At 43.0% G+C, this 18,600-nt stretch overlaps 1 protein-coding gene and 1 long non-coding RNA gene across 6 annotated transcripts in view; one reads left to right on the top strand and one right to left on the bottom strand.

Annotated features, from left to right (window-relative positions):
• LIMS1 (LIM zinc finger domain containing 1) overlaps positions 1-18,600 on the bottom strand; it is a 77,679-nt gene that overhangs the window by 32,068 nt on the left and 27,011 nt on the right. The window contains exon 2 of one of the 5 annotated variants that reach the window (XM_073664820.1): positions 9,740-9,831. The exons of 2 other annotated variants lie outside the window; for them this stretch is intronic. Coding sequence is in view for 1 of the 3 variants with exons in the window: in XM_073664816.1 (XP_073520917.1) it covers positions 9,740-9,846 (107 nt within the window). In the remaining 2 variants the exon portion in view is untranslated. Of the gene's footprint in view, positions 1-9,739; positions 9,984-18,134; positions 18,252-18,600 lie in introns of those variants that run through there. 2 more of the 5 variants (XM_073664819.1, XM_073664816.1) reach the window with 2 other exon arrangements.
• LOC141211432 (uncharacterized) overlaps positions 5,331-18,600 on the top strand; it is an 88,979-nt gene continuing 75,709 nt past the window's right edge. Inside the window, exon 1 of the long non-coding RNA XR_012281412.1 lies at positions 5,331-5,452. This is a non-coding gene — a long non-coding RNA (uncharacterized lncRNA). The remainder of the gene's footprint in view (positions 5,453-18,600) is intronic.

The raw sequence follows: 18,600 nt of genomic DNA, 5'->3' as shown, positions 1-18,600 counted from the left end.
TGCGTACATTTCTTTACGCTACACGCAAACGTTTTGAAAATCCCATTCACTTGTATGGTAGTGTATACTGCTGTAGATTTACAATACAAATCAGTAGCAAATCCTGAACATGTGCACCCTGCCTAACTTTTCTTGGAAACCTGACGGGTCCCGACTGCCCCTAACTGCAAAATATTTGGTTCACGTGAGCTTACCAGGGTTAACAGATGCGGCCAGTTATAATAGTGTTATTACTATATGACATGTAGAAGGAAAACAGAAGCTATACTAGACTGACACCCTCCACTGGAAATCCTCTTACATGCCTGACCTCCTTATAGGGCCGGGTTCTGTTTCACAGCCAGGCTCTCTGGCATTGGGCTGCAGTGCTTAATATAGAAATGACTGCACACATGGCTCACTTCCAGGCCCGACCTTTATAGAAAAAGGGGAATTGGGGAGGCGGGTAGGAACCGCTATTCTGAGAAGTATACAAACAAGCGCCTCATCATATACAGTGCCTTCAAAAAGTATTCATACCCCATGAACTTTTCCACTTTACACCTACAAACTTAAATTATTTTATTGGGATTTTAGGTGATATAACAACACAAAGTAGCAAGTATTTGTGAAGTGTAAAGGAAATGATACATGGTATTCAGTCCCCCCGGAGTCACTACTTTGTAGGATCACTTTTCACTGCAATTACTGCAGCAAGTCTTTTTGGGGTATCAATATCAGGTTTTTGCCCATTTTTTTTTGCAAACTACCTCACAAAACCTACAAGAAACAAAATGAGCATAAACCCTGCTGTAACTAAATAAGTAAAAAGCAAAAGTCCATTTAAATAACATAGGGTTCTTAGCAAACACTGTTTTTGATCAAAAAAGCGCCTCATCTGAATACAGAAGAAACTAGTACATGCTGCGATTTCTTTCACACAGACACTAGATCCACGTGAAAAACACTCATCTGAATAGTCCAATTGAACAACATTACTCCTAGTGCTGTCTGTGCGAGTTCAGTTTTTCTTTCCCAAAAGCACTTAGACCAAAAATAAGGTTTACACCAGAATAGGATAGGAAGTCTGAAATCGGACATGCTGGATTCTTATTTCCTGCAACATCATATGTCGGGGCGCTTTAAGGCCCTGTTCACACTATTTATGCAGTCTGTCATGGGAAAAGTGAATGACTCCACCGGAAAGAACATCAACTGTAAGTCACCATATGTAACTGTACTGTAATCTCTTATATGTTCTGCGGAACTGGGATCTACCAATATATGGTCACCATATGGCGGTAATATCAGTTTTGATCATTGTATAAAGATTTATTTTCGTAACAGCACGGTTATCTGTTGAGGTTCTCCAACATCCACTATTAGGGTGCGCCACCATAGTTGTAAGCAGGGTTACATGGTTAAGGTCCCACTCAGATGTTTCACCCCCCCCCCACTGAACCTAACCCCTAGCTACACCTCTGAGCTGGAGGCTATGCGCGGTCAACATATTTTTACTGTAGCTCCTCAGTGGAACATGCAGGAGACATCCAAGGCCGACTCTTGGATTTCAGCCAAAAATTTTCAGTTTTAAAAGTTGTGCGTCCAATTCAATGGAGCTAATCAGTGTATGGCTGCCTGCATTGGATAAAAAAAAAAAACAGTCACTGGCTTATATGGTTCTCATGCATGTGTTGGTAAAACGATAGTTGTATGAACTGCAACGTGAATTTAGTTTTGAAACCAGTTGGAGGAGGTTTGTGGGTGATTTTTATGAGGATTTTGGCACAGAATTTAATGTGAAAACTCTGCACAAATAAGCGGATCTTTGCTGTTTATCTTCAATCACATTGGGCAACAGGCATATAGTGGGGAAAAAAGTACACTGCTCAAAATAAAGGGAACACTTAAACAACAGAATATAACTCCAAGTAAATCAAACTTCTGTGAAATCAAACTGTCCACTTAGGAAGCAACACTGATTGACAATCAATTTCACATGCTGTTGTGCAAATGGAATAGACAATAGATGGAAATTATTGGCAATTATCAAGACACCCTCAATAAAGGAGTGGTTCTGCAGGTGGGGACCACAGACCACATCTCAGTACCAATGCTTTCTGGCTGATATTTTGGTCACTTTTGAATGTTGGTTGTGCTTTCACAATCGTGGTAACATGAGACGGACTCTACAACCCACAGAAGTTGCTCAGGTAGTGCAGCTCATCCAGGATGGCACATCAATGCAAGCTGGGGCAAGAAGGTTTGCTGTGTCTGTCAGCGTAGTGTCAAGAGGCTGGAGGCGCTACCAGGAGACAGGCCAGTACACCAGGAGGGGGCCGTAGGAGGGCAACAACCCAGCAGCAGGACAACTACCTTCGCCTTTGTGCAAGGAGGAACAGGAGAAGCACTGCCAGAGCCCTGCAAAATGACCTCCAGCAGGCCACAAATGTGTACGTGTCTGCACAAACGGTTAGAAACCGACTCCATGAGGGTGGTATGAGGGCCCGACGTCCACAGATGGGGGTTGTGCTCACAGCCCAACACTGTGCAGGGTGATTGGCACTTGACAGAGAACACCAATATTGACAGATTCCACGTTGGCACCCTGTGCTCTTCACGGATGAGAGCAGGTTCACACTGAGCACATGTGACAATCTGGAGACGCCGTGGAGAGCGATCTGCTGCCTGCAACATCCTTCAGCATGACTGGTTTGGCAGTGGGTCAGTAATGGTGTGGGGTGGCATTTCTTTGGAGGGCCGCACAGCCCTCCATGTGCTGACTGCCAGTAGGTACCAAGATGAGATCCTCAGACTCCTTGTGAGACCATATGCTGGTGCGGTTGGCCCTCGGTTCCTCCTAATGCAGGACAATGCCAGACCTCATGCGGCTGGAGTGTGTCAGCAGTTCCTGCAAGATGAAGGCATTGAAGCTATGGACTGGCCCGCCCGTTCCCCAGACCTGAATCCCATTGAGCACATCTGGGACATCATGTCTCGCTCCATCTACCAACGTCATGTTGCACCACAGACTGTCCAGGAGTTGGCGGATGCTTTAGTCCAGGTCTGGGAGGAGATCCCACAGGAGACCATCCGCAATCTCATCAGGAGCATGCCCAGGCATTGTAGGGAGGTCATACAGGCACGTGGAGGCCACACACAATACTAAGCCTCATTTTGACTTGTTTTAAGGACATTACATCAAAGTTGGATCAGCCTGTAGTGTGTTTTTCCACTTTAATTTTGGGGGTGACTCCAAATCCAGGCCTCAATTGGTTAATAATTTGATTTCCATTGATGACTTTTGTGTGATTTTGTTGTCAGCACATTCAACTTTGTACAGAACAAAGTATTCAATGAGAATATTTCATTCATTCAGATCTAGGATGTGTTATTTGGCTGTTCACTTTATTTTTTTGAGCAGTGTATTTAGTCAGCCACCAATTGTGCAAGTTCTCCCACTTAAAAAGATGAGCGAGGCCTGTAATTGACATCATAGGTTGACCTCTACTATGAGAGACAAAATGAGAAAACAAATCCTGAAAATCACAGTCTGATTTGGAAAGAATTTTTTTTTAAATTTTGGTGGAAAATAAGTATTTGGTCAATTACAAGCAAGCAAGATTTCTGGCTCTCACAGACCTGTAACTTCTCTTTAAGAGGCTCCACTGTCCTCCACTCATTACCTGTAGTACTGGCAACTATTTGAACTTGTTATCAGTATAAAAGACACCTGTCCGCAACCTCAAACAGTCACACTCCAAACTCCACTATGGTGAAGACCAAAGAGCTGTCAAAGGACACCAGAAACAAAATTGCAGCCCTGCACAAGGCTGGGAAGACTGAATCGGCAATAAGCAAGCAGCTTCGTGTGAAGAAGTCAACTGTGGAAGCAATAATTAGAAAATAGAAGACATACAAGACCACTGATAATCTCCCTTGATCTGGGGCTCCACACAAGATCTCACCCCGTGTGGTCAAAATCATCTCAAGAACAGTGAGCAAAAATCCCAGAACCACACAGGGGGGGCCTAGTGAATGACCTGCAGAGAGCTGGGACCAACATTACAAAGGCTACCATCAGTAACACACTACGCCGCCAGGGACTCAGATCCTGCAGTGCCAGATGTGTCCCCTGCTTAAGCCATTACATGTCCGGGCCCGTCTGAAGTTTGCTAGAGGGCATTTAGATGATCCAGAAGAGTATTGGGAGAATGTCATATGATCAGATGAAACCATAGTAGTAGAACTGTTTGGTACAAACACAACTCGTCGTGTTTGGAGGAGAAAGAATGCAGAGTTGCATCCAAAGAACACCATACCTACTGTGAAGCATGGGGGTGGCAACATCATGCTTTGGGGCTGCTTCTCTGCCAAGGGACCAGGACGACTGATACGTGTACATGAAAGAATGAATGGGGCCCATGTATCATGAGATTTTAAGTGCAAACCTCCTTCCATCAGCAAGGCATTGAAGATGAAACGTGGCTGGGTCTTTCAGCATGACAATGATCCCAAGCACACCGCCAGAGCAACGAAGGAGTGGCTTCATAAGAAGCATTTCAAGGTCCTGGAGTGGCCTAGCCAGTCTCCAGATCTAAACCCTATAGAAAACCTTTGGAGGGAGTTGAAAGTCCGTGTTGCCCAGCGACAGCCCCAAAACATCACTGCTCTAGAGGAGATCTGCATGGAGGAATGGGCCAACATACCAGCAACAGTGTGTGCCAACCTTGTGAAGACTTACAGAAAACGTTTGACCTCTGTCATTGCCAACAAAGGATATATAACAAAGTATTGAGATGAACTTTTGTAATTGACCAAATACTTATTTTCCACCAAAATTTGAAAAAAATTTCTTTCCAAATCAGACTGTGATTTTCAGGATTTGTTTTCTCATTGTGTCTCTCATAGTTGAGGTCTACCTATGATGTCAATTACAGGCCTCGCTCATCTTTTTAAGTGGGAGAACTTGCACAATTGGTGGCTGACTAAATACTTTTTTTCCCCACTGTATATAGACTAATATTTCCCAGTACATAATGGACCCCCACTGAAGCTCTAGAAGATGGGAACTGATAGCTTTTTGGAAGGCAACTGCCCCCCAGTACAAACCCCTTTGCTAGTAGCTGGGCTGTTGAGCCTTGGGCTTGATCCTGGTCATTTGCCTCTATATTCAGCCCATTATAAAAGTGTAACACAATAAAGCTCAAATGTTTACATGTATGCTAAAAAACAATCCACTAATGCTACAGTCACTGACTACATGTCATGGAAAAAATAGCTGATGTGCAGTAGGGCGTGTGGAGGAGGAGACGGCATGCTTCACATACTGACACCCTGGGGCTACAAATAAAGAAGGAAAGTTAAACTGGTAAACCCCTGCAGCACGTGTAATGCTATTCACAGCGCTACACATCCAGTGTCTGTCTCGGTGACTTTGTACCTGGAGATGGTATAGATGCCAACACTGCAGGTAGGCATGATGACACAGAATTACAAATGACTATACTAACTATCCTTTGTAGTATTAATGGAAACATTACTGTCATTCCTACACACAAGCTACCGTATTTTATAGGCTGACGTCCACAAAGATTTTGGCCACCATCGTCCAAGTGGGACAACAGATCAGTGTGCTGAAGCCTCCAAAAAGACTAGCATAGCTCCATCTTGTAGATTTTGCTTTTTTACCTAAAATCTACATGAATCAAATTCTCTGCGTTCCTGCACTGGAGAAAGTGTGAGGGTCTGGATCCTACTATGACAAATGCAGGAGAATGGTACAGGCTAATGACAACTCTTAACTACATATCAAGGTCAAATATGGATACACTAAAAATTCATGAGTCGGGTACGCACTTCCCATACATCTACTACGGGACATATGGAAAGGATGTGCTTGTATCTGATACTAACAGAATGGGGCTGTTCTTCCACTAATAAATTGTACATATAATCAGTCACTGCCAGCCCTCTCTATTTAACATGCACATTTGGTTATGTCCATTGTAAACTTACAATTGGTGCCACCACTAAAACTACATAACTCATTATAACTTGCTTCCCCCACCCTCTTGCTTTACACTGCAGTTCAACCTGTTCTTCGTGATTCCTGGTTTGTTTTTAATATACCAACCAGCTACTGTGAACAAGAAAACAATGAAATAAGCTTCAAGTAGATAAACCACTAGTGATATGAGCTCCTGTACTGAGTATTCTGAGCCCGAGGATCCAGTAATGATAGTCATTCTGTCAACTGCCATCAATGAAAGCAGTCACCTCACCGCATGTCACTGATGAATCACGGACACACAGCCTACTCAATATCCTGTTTCTCAACCAGATTTACATATTGCAAGGCTCAGTATAGATCCATCATACTGGTATTATTGGTAGTATTCCTACAACATCCATGGTGGATCCTTTTTCAGCCATTTCACAACTTATTATAACTAGTCGGTCAGGTTTTTAGACTATGTGAGATCTGCACATATTTCACCTGGGCCTTCCATCATCAGTATATTTTAAAAGAGACTTCCCATTATATACCTCTTACACAAGGCTCAGACTTATGCCACAATGAAGACGTATAGTGGAGCACCACCCCCACTGGCTCCCATTGTGAAAAAATAAAATACAAAAAATATATATATTATACCACACTTTATCGAGTAATCAAAGCAATTCAATTAATTTGCCCTGTCTCTTCAGAAGGATTCTTTTTGCAAGAATTCTAAAATTGATAATAACTCATGCGTAGCCACTATTGGAGTCCTGTAGAAGCAGCAACAATGTGTGGAGGAGGCCTGGGCAAAGAACATTGCTGCTGTGGGACAGATAGGGAGGTGATTGTGGAAGATCTATGTGATGTAGCAGTCTTGTTGGCTCAGGACAGAGCAAAGAAAATGCTTCTACTTGTAGGATAGGACGTGGTTAATCTCTGAATCAATCCAGTGCAGGATTCTGTGTAATGGTCACCGCTGCTCTGATGAGGCTCAGGGAGAGTTATTGCAGCAGCTTGATCTTTCATGCAGATTGTGTTACATGGTCAGTGCACGTTTAAATCGCCATCTGCGGGACCTAACCTGTGTAAAAGTTCAAGCTGCTGCAATAACTCTCACTGAACCCAGCAGAACAACGGCAGCCCTGACCATACAGAATCCTGCACCCGGATTCCCATATTAAATACAGGATAATACGCGATTGACTACAGAACATCAGATGTCCTATGATGTATATATAATACTGTGACTACAGACCACACAATATCCTGTGTACTGTATGTGGTATACTACAGTACTTGCACAGACATCAGATGGTATACACAGGGTACTTTGTGACAGATACATCGCATACTATGATCATTGTTGTAGAGCAAGTGTACATTAGTGCCTCATCTAGCAGGCTATAGTATATTTTCTTCCTTACTACTGAGTATAACCTTTTAAATCAAGTGTTAACCCGATTGTGGGCAGTGAGGGCCATAATAGGGTATAACTAGGATCAGGAAACAGATTGTGAGTCACTTTTTACAGGATCAGTGCTCTGAGTAAATTAGGGGAAATTAGGCAATTTTGATTTGAGGTTGTGCATTTGCTTTTTGTGCAAAGTTTGATATAACTGGCAAACCCTTTACAACTGTAAAGTGTCAATATCGGTTTAAAGTGCAGCCGACTGTCTAACCATCGCCCTGTACAAGTTTTGTTTTCATGCATTACCTTAAAATTAGTCACACGGACTGGTCCCTCTGTCAGGGGTGCATCATGACATGACACCTTTGGTGGCACCCAGCACATGAGCAGCGTACAGATGAAGATGAAGCCAGTACGCTCCAAATCACTGAATGTCTGTGGCTGTCGCCAAAGCTGCTTTGTGATGGCATATCCTGGTGGTCATTATGTTTTAAGAAATTCTCTAAAATCAAATCCCTTTTGTAAAAACAAAACAAAATTGTGTATAGATATTTTTAGCTATTTTAGCTTAAAAAAAAATTAAAATACAGGTTAAAATGAAAAAAAAACTTCCCTAACTTTGCCTAAAGTTAAAAATCTTTTTTTTTCTGGAACGTAAGCCAGAAGGCACACGGCATTGTGACTCCATGGTGAAGTGCCTGGTTCACTTCTGTTAAACAAATTCATAGGAATCTAATCGAGGTGAAAAAGAGCACATTTAAAGATTTTTTTTTTTTTTTTTAATTTCAACAGATTCTGCGGCAGTTTTTCTTTTTTCACTGTCCCAAAGTTAAGTTCCCTGGTAATAGTGGTGCAAATTTTCCTTTCAGCCAACTGGGCGTATATCACAGAACTTCTCTGTGGCCATTTGCCTTTTCTCATCAGAGGCTGGCCAATCAAAACAGCAACACTCACAGAAGTTTTTTAGTATACGCCCAATTGGCTGAAGGAAAAATGTACTTCTTTATTACTAGGAGGGCATAATATTGGCATAGAAGGGCTCAGAAGAAAAAGAAAAACTTGCAGAGTCGGTGGAACAGAAGCAATTGGAGGAGTCTGTTTAAATTAAAAAATCCAATGAAAGGTCCCTCATTGCCCTTTATTGGGTGAATGGAGCCCTATGGACTTGTTTAACAGAAACCTGACAGAATAGTACAATACACTGTTCAACATGGCGTCATAATGCAGGTTACCTTCAGCATGTAGCTGCTGGCTTACCACAGACTAATATGTATGTGAAAAAGGTCCTTGCATGAGTCCTGTTTACACATCAGATTTCCTAGAGCACATGCCCAAGTAAACTGTGCAAAAGCAGTATGTGAGAAGAGTCCAATACTATTACACTGGGCACATCGGGAGTTTACACTTCTCATTTTAAACCGTTTCATACAAAGTGGCATCTTTATGTATTTGTTTTTCAACTTCATCATAATTTTCTGACGCTGAATGAGAAAGCCAGAACATTCGTATAAGCCCATGTAAAATGTCCACAAGGAGAAGGGTAGATGTGCGTCAGTAGCAGCATGGATCAGATGACAAGGTTTAGATTGGCGTTGAGGACACACGCACCTTGGCAACCACCCACGGACAAAGAACATATGTTTCAGTTGACTATACCCAATAAACACTACATTACCACTAATTCGCATGACGTTACTTGTACAATGGACTAAAACTAAGGAAAAAAGTGAAAAAAAGTGGTTTAAAAGAGAAATAATCACCATGAATATTTAAAGGAGGTTGTCGCATGCACCTAAACCATGTATGTCCTAAAGGGACAATGTTAGATCGCAAGTAAAATACCATATGAGCTGTAATGAAACCCCTCACGATATCAGGCATTAGCACACGACTAGCGGCCCCCATAACGGCAGGCATGCAGTCATGCTGAAAAGCATTCCAGCTCCTGGGATCAGCCCATGGGAGGTCAGAAGTAGTTCTACCGCATTCTTTCCCTAAAGCCCCTTCAGTCAGCACTGGCAGCCAGTGTGGAGCAGAGCAGGACCCGACATGCTCCAGGATAAGGGTGCAGATAAAGGCCAGGACAAGACGCAGCCCTGTGGTCAGAGCCACATTCTTAGCCTCATACTAACACCTCCATGCCGGACATTTCACCTGTGTGTGCCTACATACAGATGACAGAAAGGAGCAGTGATTAACCCCTACAACGCTATGGGTAGTGTACATTACTAGCTAGTCCACTTACCCCATACCACCTAGGTCAATCGGTTACCTCTAGACAGGACTTTAAATACCTGCAGCAAACAAGTTCCTAAAAGTAACGGGGAGTGGAATCCCCTAGGACTCACCTCAGCTTATCTCCATGGAATCCATTAAGCCCCACGCTGTCAGGACGCTCCTTTCTCCTCCTGTACAGGTCTGACTGTGTCAGTGCTTTCAGCTGTAATACACTCATTTTTTTTTTTTTTCAGAACACAAAAATGTAAGTACAGAAAAAAAAAGTCAACTTGAGTGTAGCCTGCAGAGACAGAGGGCTGCACACCTGCAGTACTACAGGCGGAGGAGTCTATGCCAGAAGCACCAGCAGCAGCTTCCTGTTTCTCACAAGCACACACCCTACAACAGGCCGGTGCTCCCCTTATCACCTACACACCTATGGGATGGTCCACAGCATGCTATTCGGGAGGCTGCTGGGGGCGGCCTCGCTGGCTCCTCTTTTGTCCTCTGTGCACACAGTGTCATTATTGTGCTAAGTGGACGGTCACCCACACAACATAATGCCAGCTGTATGCATGAGAGGACAATGTAGGAACACAAGGGCTGACAGTAATCCATCCCTATAGTGACTCCAGAACACATCATTGCTGTAATGCCCTGTCACAACTTCTGTACCGCACTATGGCGACACGTCATCTACAGAGAAGTACTCAGACCTCCTACACACACTACAAGGCTGACAGTCAGAAACACGTGCCTCGCCATTTCCTCGCAAAATCACATGGTTTAGGCCTTGTGGGTCTTGCAGGTTACTAGGTTGTAAAGCATAAAATCTTATGAAGTAGGGAATAAATTCAGAAGATGCACTAAAATTCAAAATTAATTAAGAAGTCTCAGTACATTTTTTTTTTCAATAAATCATTCTAATTATGTATGAGATGTGACGTTTCAGCCTACACAACTAGACCTTCATCAGACGGATTGCCATAGTAATACGCAGACAGATAAAGAAAGGGAGATCTCCATCACCAGACATTATAGCCATCTGTAAGTGGGCCCCCCCAGCACTGACTAAGAGCCAGTCCGAATGCTGAGCTGCTGTCAGTCAGTGACAGGGGCACGGTTACAGCCGCCATCTATACACTGAGCGGTGACTGAACCCGTGCCGACACCACCCCCATGAATGGAAGCCGAGCCTGTCCGGGGGGAATAAAGTTAATTTTCTACCAGCAGCGGGTCTTTCAGCGTCGGCACCGCACGGTGTCAGAATACTATTAACCTGCAGATTAACTCCATATCTGCAAGTTAATAGCGTTATTTTACATGATCAGTTCCCTTTAAAAGGGGTTGTCCAGTCTTCTGATTAAAGTCAGCAGTCACTCTGTGACTAAAGATGTCTCAATTCTCTCACCATGTGCAGCGCACTTTTTCAGGATTCTCCGCTGTTGACAATGAAAGCGGGCAGTTTTATGACCACAAGTATGTGATTTGCATACATGCTGTCACGTGCCTCGATCAATTCACCACTGTTTATCAAAGCTGAGCAGGTCTAGTTGGAATGTGACTGGAAGTATGCAAATCCCATACATGTGTTCACGTGAATACCTGCTCTCGCCGGAAACACCGGAGAATCTTAACAGCTTGAAGTTGGCACACTATAAGGATTCAGAAGACTTTCATTAGAAGATCGTACAACACCTTTAAGTGTCAAACCACTTCCCAAGCCCATACCTCCCTGCTCTATTCCCCACTCCGCTCCACATCCTCTGCTTGAATGACAGCTTACTGGCACTGCACAGTGGGTGAGCTGTCAGTCAAGCAGAGGAAAATATCTTGGCTTGGAATAGAGGCAGATGCTTGAGAAATGCTTTGACACTCCCATAGCACTTAAGCCTCATTTGTATATGAATTAAAGCAACAATATTTCAGACACGGAGCAACATGTTGCATCAGTAAAGGTGTGGATGACATATTTTACAGCGCAACATGACCATAGAAATCGTTTGGGGGGGTGGAGTGTTCTGCCTGATTCCCTTTAAAGGATCCAAGCTGCTAGCAGCATGAATCAGACACTGCATTATTGCAGCCTGGCACGTGTAAAAAATCTATCTATTTTGAAATGGTGGCCGGGGACTATGCAGATTCTCCACACCAGCTCTCCAGAGCAACAGGTCTCGTCTCCCTCTACTAACACACAGAAAAAAAAATAAGTCTTAAGCAGCGGAGAGAAGCTGCTGGGTCCTGTAGCGGACTAGTCATCCAGGACACATAGTCCCAAACCAGCGGAAGCATCAGTTTAAAACGTACACAGCTGCAATAATGCAGCCAGTGTCTGATCCATGCTGCCTGTGGCTCCAGCAGCATGAATCTCCAGGCAGGTTCCCTTTAAAGTATGTTGTTGGTTGAACATTAGTAATGCCGATACATATTGCCAGCTATGATCATTCAACCTGCCCATACATGTTAAATGGAACTGGGCGATGAATGAAAAATCTTTCTGGGAATGTTCTTTCAACAAAAAAATAGTTACATAGGTTGAAAAAACGTAGGTCCATCAAGTTCAGCCTTTCTCCACCAGTTGTACACTCTCTATCGCTAGATTATCTATAACCCACAAAGCTATTTGTTGTGAGTAAATCATCCAGCCCTTTTTAAAAGCTGATATAGTGTCAGCATTACTATCTCTTGTTTTAGAGCAGTCAGACTGTGGAATGCCCTGTCACATAACAACTAAAAGTATGGCCTTATTCAGTGGCTGTGCTGCATCCCATTAATACTTATTTAACCCCCTGTAAACCCTTCCAAAACCTTTTTAAGTTCTCCCGCGCTGTATGGTAATCGGGTTGGTCCGGTCTGATGGGCGAGGTTTCGGGCCTCTCCATCCCTCCTCCCGGATGCTGCTCGCCATCCTCCTTATTTAATTGACGTAGATGACGCCTCACATCATCCATACCGCTGTGCTAAATAACGCGCCTGCGCACAGAAATCACGGTTCGTGCCTGCGCACTATGCTTTGTCCTACTGCGGGCACAGCTGAAAACATAAGTGCGCATGTGCCCACGGTAGGGGAAGTCAGGCAAAATTTCGCCAGGCAATGTGGATGACGCGAGGAATCATCGCGAGGCATCATCCAAGTCAATTAAAAAGATTGAGAATGGGGAGCAGCCTAACAAAGAGGCAATCAATGCATGTGTCACAGCCATCTAACAGCCACAAGACATGTAGTCGTGGCGACTCGAACACAGTTTGATCACGCAGTAGATACTTGGTTAGGACCCAAGTGTGCTCGGTTAAAGGGTTAACCAAGCACGTTCGCTCATCATTAATGGAGGGGCCTGAAACCTCGCCCATCGGACCGGACCGACCCGATTTCCATACAGCGCAGAAGAACTTAAAAAGATTTTTGGGGTGTTTACAGGGGGTTATGTAGGCATTTATGAAATGCAGCAATGGCCCTGAATAAGGTCATAGTTTTATTTGTCATGTGACAAAACTGGTGGCAGGTTCCCTTTAAATGATGAACCTTCAGATTAAAGGAGAACTTCCAATCAGAATTGGTCATCCTCCTCTAGACGTCCTACTAGGGGACAAGCCTAAGGGCTTGTTCACACACTGCTCTTTTCCCACTCCCCCACCCCCCCTCCAAGTGTTTTTCAGATATTTCTGAAATCTCATGCGAATTATTTTTAACTATGTGAAAACCGCATGTACTTTATGCATTGTTTTTCCTGCCAACATTCTGGTTTTTGGTGCAGAACATCTGCTGCAAATACTCAATGTGTGCACATACCCTAAGAGAAAAAAAATAAATGTCTTTGTTGCCTTTAGGATCCAACCAATCACAGTGCAACTTTTTAGTGGTTTAAAAAACAGAGCTGATTGAAAGAAGAACTGTCTTAGCTGCTTACCGCAACCAAACCGTTGTGTGAATCAGCTTTTGGCCACTGACCACTAAAGCTTTGTTCACATCTGCTTTTATGTTTCATAATACAAGCCAAAAACCAGAGGGGAAGATCAGTGATATGACTGACACCAACAGGTCCGACTGCATTAAGATGGAATGTAATAAGTTGTCCATTTTGCTGGATAAAATAACGCTGCACTTTTAAACTTTTTTTTTTTTTTTTTTTTTTACAAATTCTGTATGGCAATTTGCCTCCAATGCAGATGTGATCAGAACCCAAGAGAGGAGAAAGGCGGTAACAAAGCACTGGTAACATGTTCACGGCTAATTAGAATATTCACTCTGCTTTGGAGACTGAAAAAATAATGGAATATTTTAAAGTTAGGAAACATCAAAAGTTTATTACTTTTTTTTGTATAGTATTTTGTTTTCATAAAAATGCTTCTGTTTTGGTGACCATTAATCAGAGGGATGACAGGTTTCCTGCCATTGTCAGTATTGCTTGGTGATCAGATATCATATGACCCGGCCCCGATAGTGTTTGGGGTGATGCATTTCATGGTAATCGCTCACTTTAATGAGCATGTGAGAATTAACCATGAATACAAGTCTGTGCTCTGTGGCTGACTCGTCTTCATTTCTCAGAATGAATTCCTAGAAAATGTGACATTTTTGCCCTGCAGGGTAATAGTAGTAAGTATTCGGTCACTGCAGTACTGAAAGAGCCTGTTGTAATGTGCACCATGGACCTGGTGTAGCCTCTGGCAGTAGTGCGCTAGTTAATCATGGGGAGAGCTCATTTCTCAATTACTGGCCTGTCCAAACAGGCTGCCAATCATCCTTGTACATTAGGTAGAATGATTATTTTTAAGTAAGCTTAATCATTCTCAGCAGCACATTGTTCTGTGTAAACAGGTGATGTACAGAAGATGATATGATATTCTATGTCAGATCTGGGAACATCCAATCTTCTGGCTATTCCAGTCCGGCCCAGGACCGAGAAAGCCGAAGGGCTGAAACAGTGGCCCATGGGCTTCACCATGCCTGCGCCCGCTGTCCATATCCTCGAGATGCAGAGCAGTGAATAGATTGGTGGAGGACGGGGCTGCCGGCCCCATTTTCCACCAATGAGCGTGTGAGACAGCAGACGTGATGACATAATTTCATCGCGTCAGCTGTGCACAGCGGAGAGTCAGTGCAAAAGGAGAGAGCAGAGGCAGAGAGCGAGGCGAGTACCGTATATGGTTTTTTTTTTTTGTGCGTATGCGAGGTTTGTATGTATATATTAGGCTATGTGGGGGCTCATGCTGTGCATGGGAGGCTATGTGAAGGCACATACAGTTGCATCTCACTAAATTAGAATATCAAAACGTTAATTTCAGTTCTTCAATACAAAAAGTGAAACTCATTATATAGATAGAAAAATATTATATCTATTATATTTCGTTAGATTATGGACTGAATTGAGTAGAAAAAGCCATAGCAAAATTCTCTACTTTATTTTTGCAATATTGGGTAGTATTAATGAGAAGATTTTTTCTGTTCTTGGAACAATATTTTTTAGCTCGACCTCTAGAATGTGTAGTGAGCAGATCGATTTAAACCCTGGAAATAAGGCTTTCTTCAAATACCTTGCGTTTCCAAATGTGCCTGTGAGCGGCGCTATCGCTGCTCGCTCATCCCCGTCACGTGACCCCCGGCTGCAGCTGCCTCTGATGTCCGGTGAGGTCATGTCAAAATTCTGACCCGGCATCACCGAGGCGGGACCCAGTCTCCCTGAGTGACAGGGCTGTGGCCGGAGCTTCACCGCACAACACATCCCAGCATCGCTCACTCAACTGCACGGCTTTCATTAACAGAGCGCGTACTAATTCTCACCCGAATATATTTAAATTCTATGTGGGGGATGGAAGGATTGTGCTTTGAGTATACAAAAGGAAGTAGTGGGTTTTATAAAAGGTACTACATTGACGCTTTTAGAAGAAAGGTTACCAATTCGTGAAATATCCCCCAAAAAATACTTTCATTAGGATAAAAAAAAAAATACTACATTTGAGATTATATGGATTGGAATTGAAGCAAAAAAGGAAAGTACTTTTAAAGATGTGTCAGTCCATATCAATAGTGGGTCGTCTATGAAACGACCATATAATATTGGTAACAATTTCTCTTCCCAGATCTCCATAATAATGTTTGCTAGAGAAGAGGAAAATTTAGCCTTCACGCTCACACCCTGTTTCTGTCATTTTATCAAAGGAAAAATAATTGTGTGAAAGTAAAAAATGAAACCGCTGAAATGTGAAAAGTCGGAATACATGTTGGGTATATGCTAGGTTTTTGTTTTTTAAATATGAAAGGCATTCAATAGCAACATTATGTGGTATGGATGGATATAAACCAACCACATCACAAATTAACCATTTGTATGAAGACTTCCATTCAAAATTATCAAAAGTAGAAACTACAGCTTTGGTGTCTCTAATATACCCTGGTAGATTGTGGACTAAAGGTTGAAGATAATGATCTACCAAGGCTCCCAACCTTTCACCTAATGACCCAGTACCCTGTCTCTACATTATGCTGCTCTCAGATTAGGTGGCAAAAACCTGGTGACAGATTCCCCTTAAAACTTGAGTTTAGTCTTAAAGGGAGTCCGTCAACACAGAATGACTGTTAAAACGATGTACAGGTGCTCAATGCATCCTTGGTGTGACCAAACCGTTACGTGCACCTTCTCACCTACTTGTTTTCTTGGTACCGACAGCTCTGGCTTTATACAGCCTGTTTCTGGGGATGGCATGTCTATGCTTTCCCTCCTTTTCAATGTGAAATGACAGTGCACTCTCTTGCCCACTCATCACTTCATTAGACCCGGTAATGGGGCGCACTGTCACTGCGCATTCAAAGGAATATAGAGCAGGGAGTGCATACCGAGCATGCATCAGAATTGACAACAGATGCATGCTATGTAGAGCAGGAAATAGCCCAACTTTTGTTTTTTGTTTACAAGCTTCTGATTTATAAGTTTGGTATAGCCATCATCATACTTAACTGGAGAATCATGTTACTAGGTTATTTTTACCATATAATGAACCCGATGAAACAATGGATGAATTGCTTTTATTCATTTCATGTTAACATTGCACTGCGGGGAAGTATCAGTTCAGCAGTGCATTAGTGCAGAGCCGGCTGTCAGTCAGTTGTGGGCTGTGAGTACAGCTACAACGCTCAGTACAGTGAGCAGTGACTGTAATTGCTCCAGGAATACCTGCATGACTGATATACGAGGGCTACCAAGAGAAATAAAGTGCATTTTCTCCCAAGTGCCGCACTTTCAGTACTTGAGCTGGGCACCAACATAACGCTATTAATCTGCAGATTAATAGCGTTATCAGACAGGACAGGTTCCCTTCAACATAAATGAATGATTACAACTGAGCTTGTGCACACGTTGTGGCGTTGTGAATTTGCTGATAAAAAAAAAATAATTCGGCAGTGGAATAAAGCAGCAGCGAGGTGAATGAGATTTTGAAAATCTCATTCAGGGTATGAATCGACAGGCATTGAGGATTTCTCAATCTGCACAATGCCAATTGTTTCCTGTGAATTTCACCCATGGAATAAAAAAGGCAAAATATGGAAAAACAAACAAAAAAAAAAAAAAACAGCAACCTTTTTTTTACTGTTGTTGGCTGTACCCTTTCTAGAGAGGGGAGTATACATAGCCCCTAAAGGGTGACCATATATCTAAAATACCCATTTGTGACACCACACATACACTCTCTCCTAGAGGCTGATATACACATTAGATATTCGGCTAGTCCCACTGCCTTTTCAAAATAAATGGTTACTGGTTAGCTAAAACGGTCCCCCCTCACTACAATGTCAGTGCAGTCTGTAACAAAGGATGTACTCCGGCCACGTACTATTGAGAATACGGGAGGTTGATTTGGCAATAGGGCACATGGACCCCCCAGGCACTATTTATTTGGTTTTATTTCTGCTTTATTTTGTTAAAGGAGCTCTTTGGAAACGTTCCTAGTACTACCACTAAGGAGAAATAGCATGCCAGTTTTATACATGTTACCATTCTTCAGGAATGATAGGTCATCTACAAAAACTAATAAGTGGGGTACAGCCACAGTGACCCTCAGTGATCATCAAAAGTAGCAGCAGCACAAGAACAGTACCGTGTATGTAAAAAATGATAACTGGAATATGACTGATCCTTCCCCCAATTCTCATACAGATCAGCCTGGCAGCCAACCCTGGTGAAGCCGGCAGATATCAGCCGATATTTCACCCAGGTGTATGGCTGCCGTACCTGCGGAGGGAGAACAGGTCAGAACTGGAGAAGAAACATATGATCAGAGCATAGTATGGATTGTATGCCATCAATAATGTAATCTAACCACTAATAAGCAATCGGAGACCATACATCACGGATCCTGGGTTCTCTGGCTGGTACCTATAAGTGCTAACAGTGGCAAATAAACATGGCTGACTACTAGCCATCCACTGCAGGTCACTTCCTCTTCTACTTACTAGTATTTAATAAGACTGTTTCACAGCTCATTTTGTAAATCCACAAGGATCAGACAACTTTTCCCATAGACACATACCTTCAGAGTACAGTAATGGTGAGACTGACACTCTCATACTCTTCCTCCATTCAAGGCAGCGACTATGAGCACAGCTTCCAAAGTATACATTTACTTAGCAGCTATTGGCACATACATGTGTTTCCTGGGCCGTGCTTCCTCCTGTGCACATTTACAGAAGGTCATAAAACATCCGAATTTACTAGTTTACCATGCAATGCTGATCAGTGCACAGGGCAATCACCAAGAGGGGCTCATTACTCAGTAACAGCTATACACAGTGAAGAGCATTGGGAGCAGGCAGCCCTCATTAACCCCATCACTGCCAGGCCTTTCAGGACCATTCTCACAAGTGGCTTGCACAAATTAAACCGTAATTATAAAATGACTTCATAGGCCCTTAATTATACCATTCTTGTAGAGAGCGGATGTGCCAGTCACAAGAAACCTTGTATAGAAAGCATAAGCAAATCAGGCTGGAAGTGCA

The sequence above is a fragment of the Phyllobates terribilis genome, unplaced genomic scaffold, assembly GCF_046119375.1.
Source record: "Phyllobates terribilis strain yellow unplaced genomic scaffold, ASM4611937v1 Scaffold_2__4_contigs__length_985480577, whole genome shotgun sequence".
In the NCBI taxonomy this organism is placed as follows: Eukaryota; Metazoa; Chordata; class Amphibia; order Anura; family Dendrobatidae; genus Phyllobates; species Phyllobates terribilis.
This window is presented reverse-complemented; position numbering and strand designations above follow the sequence as displayed.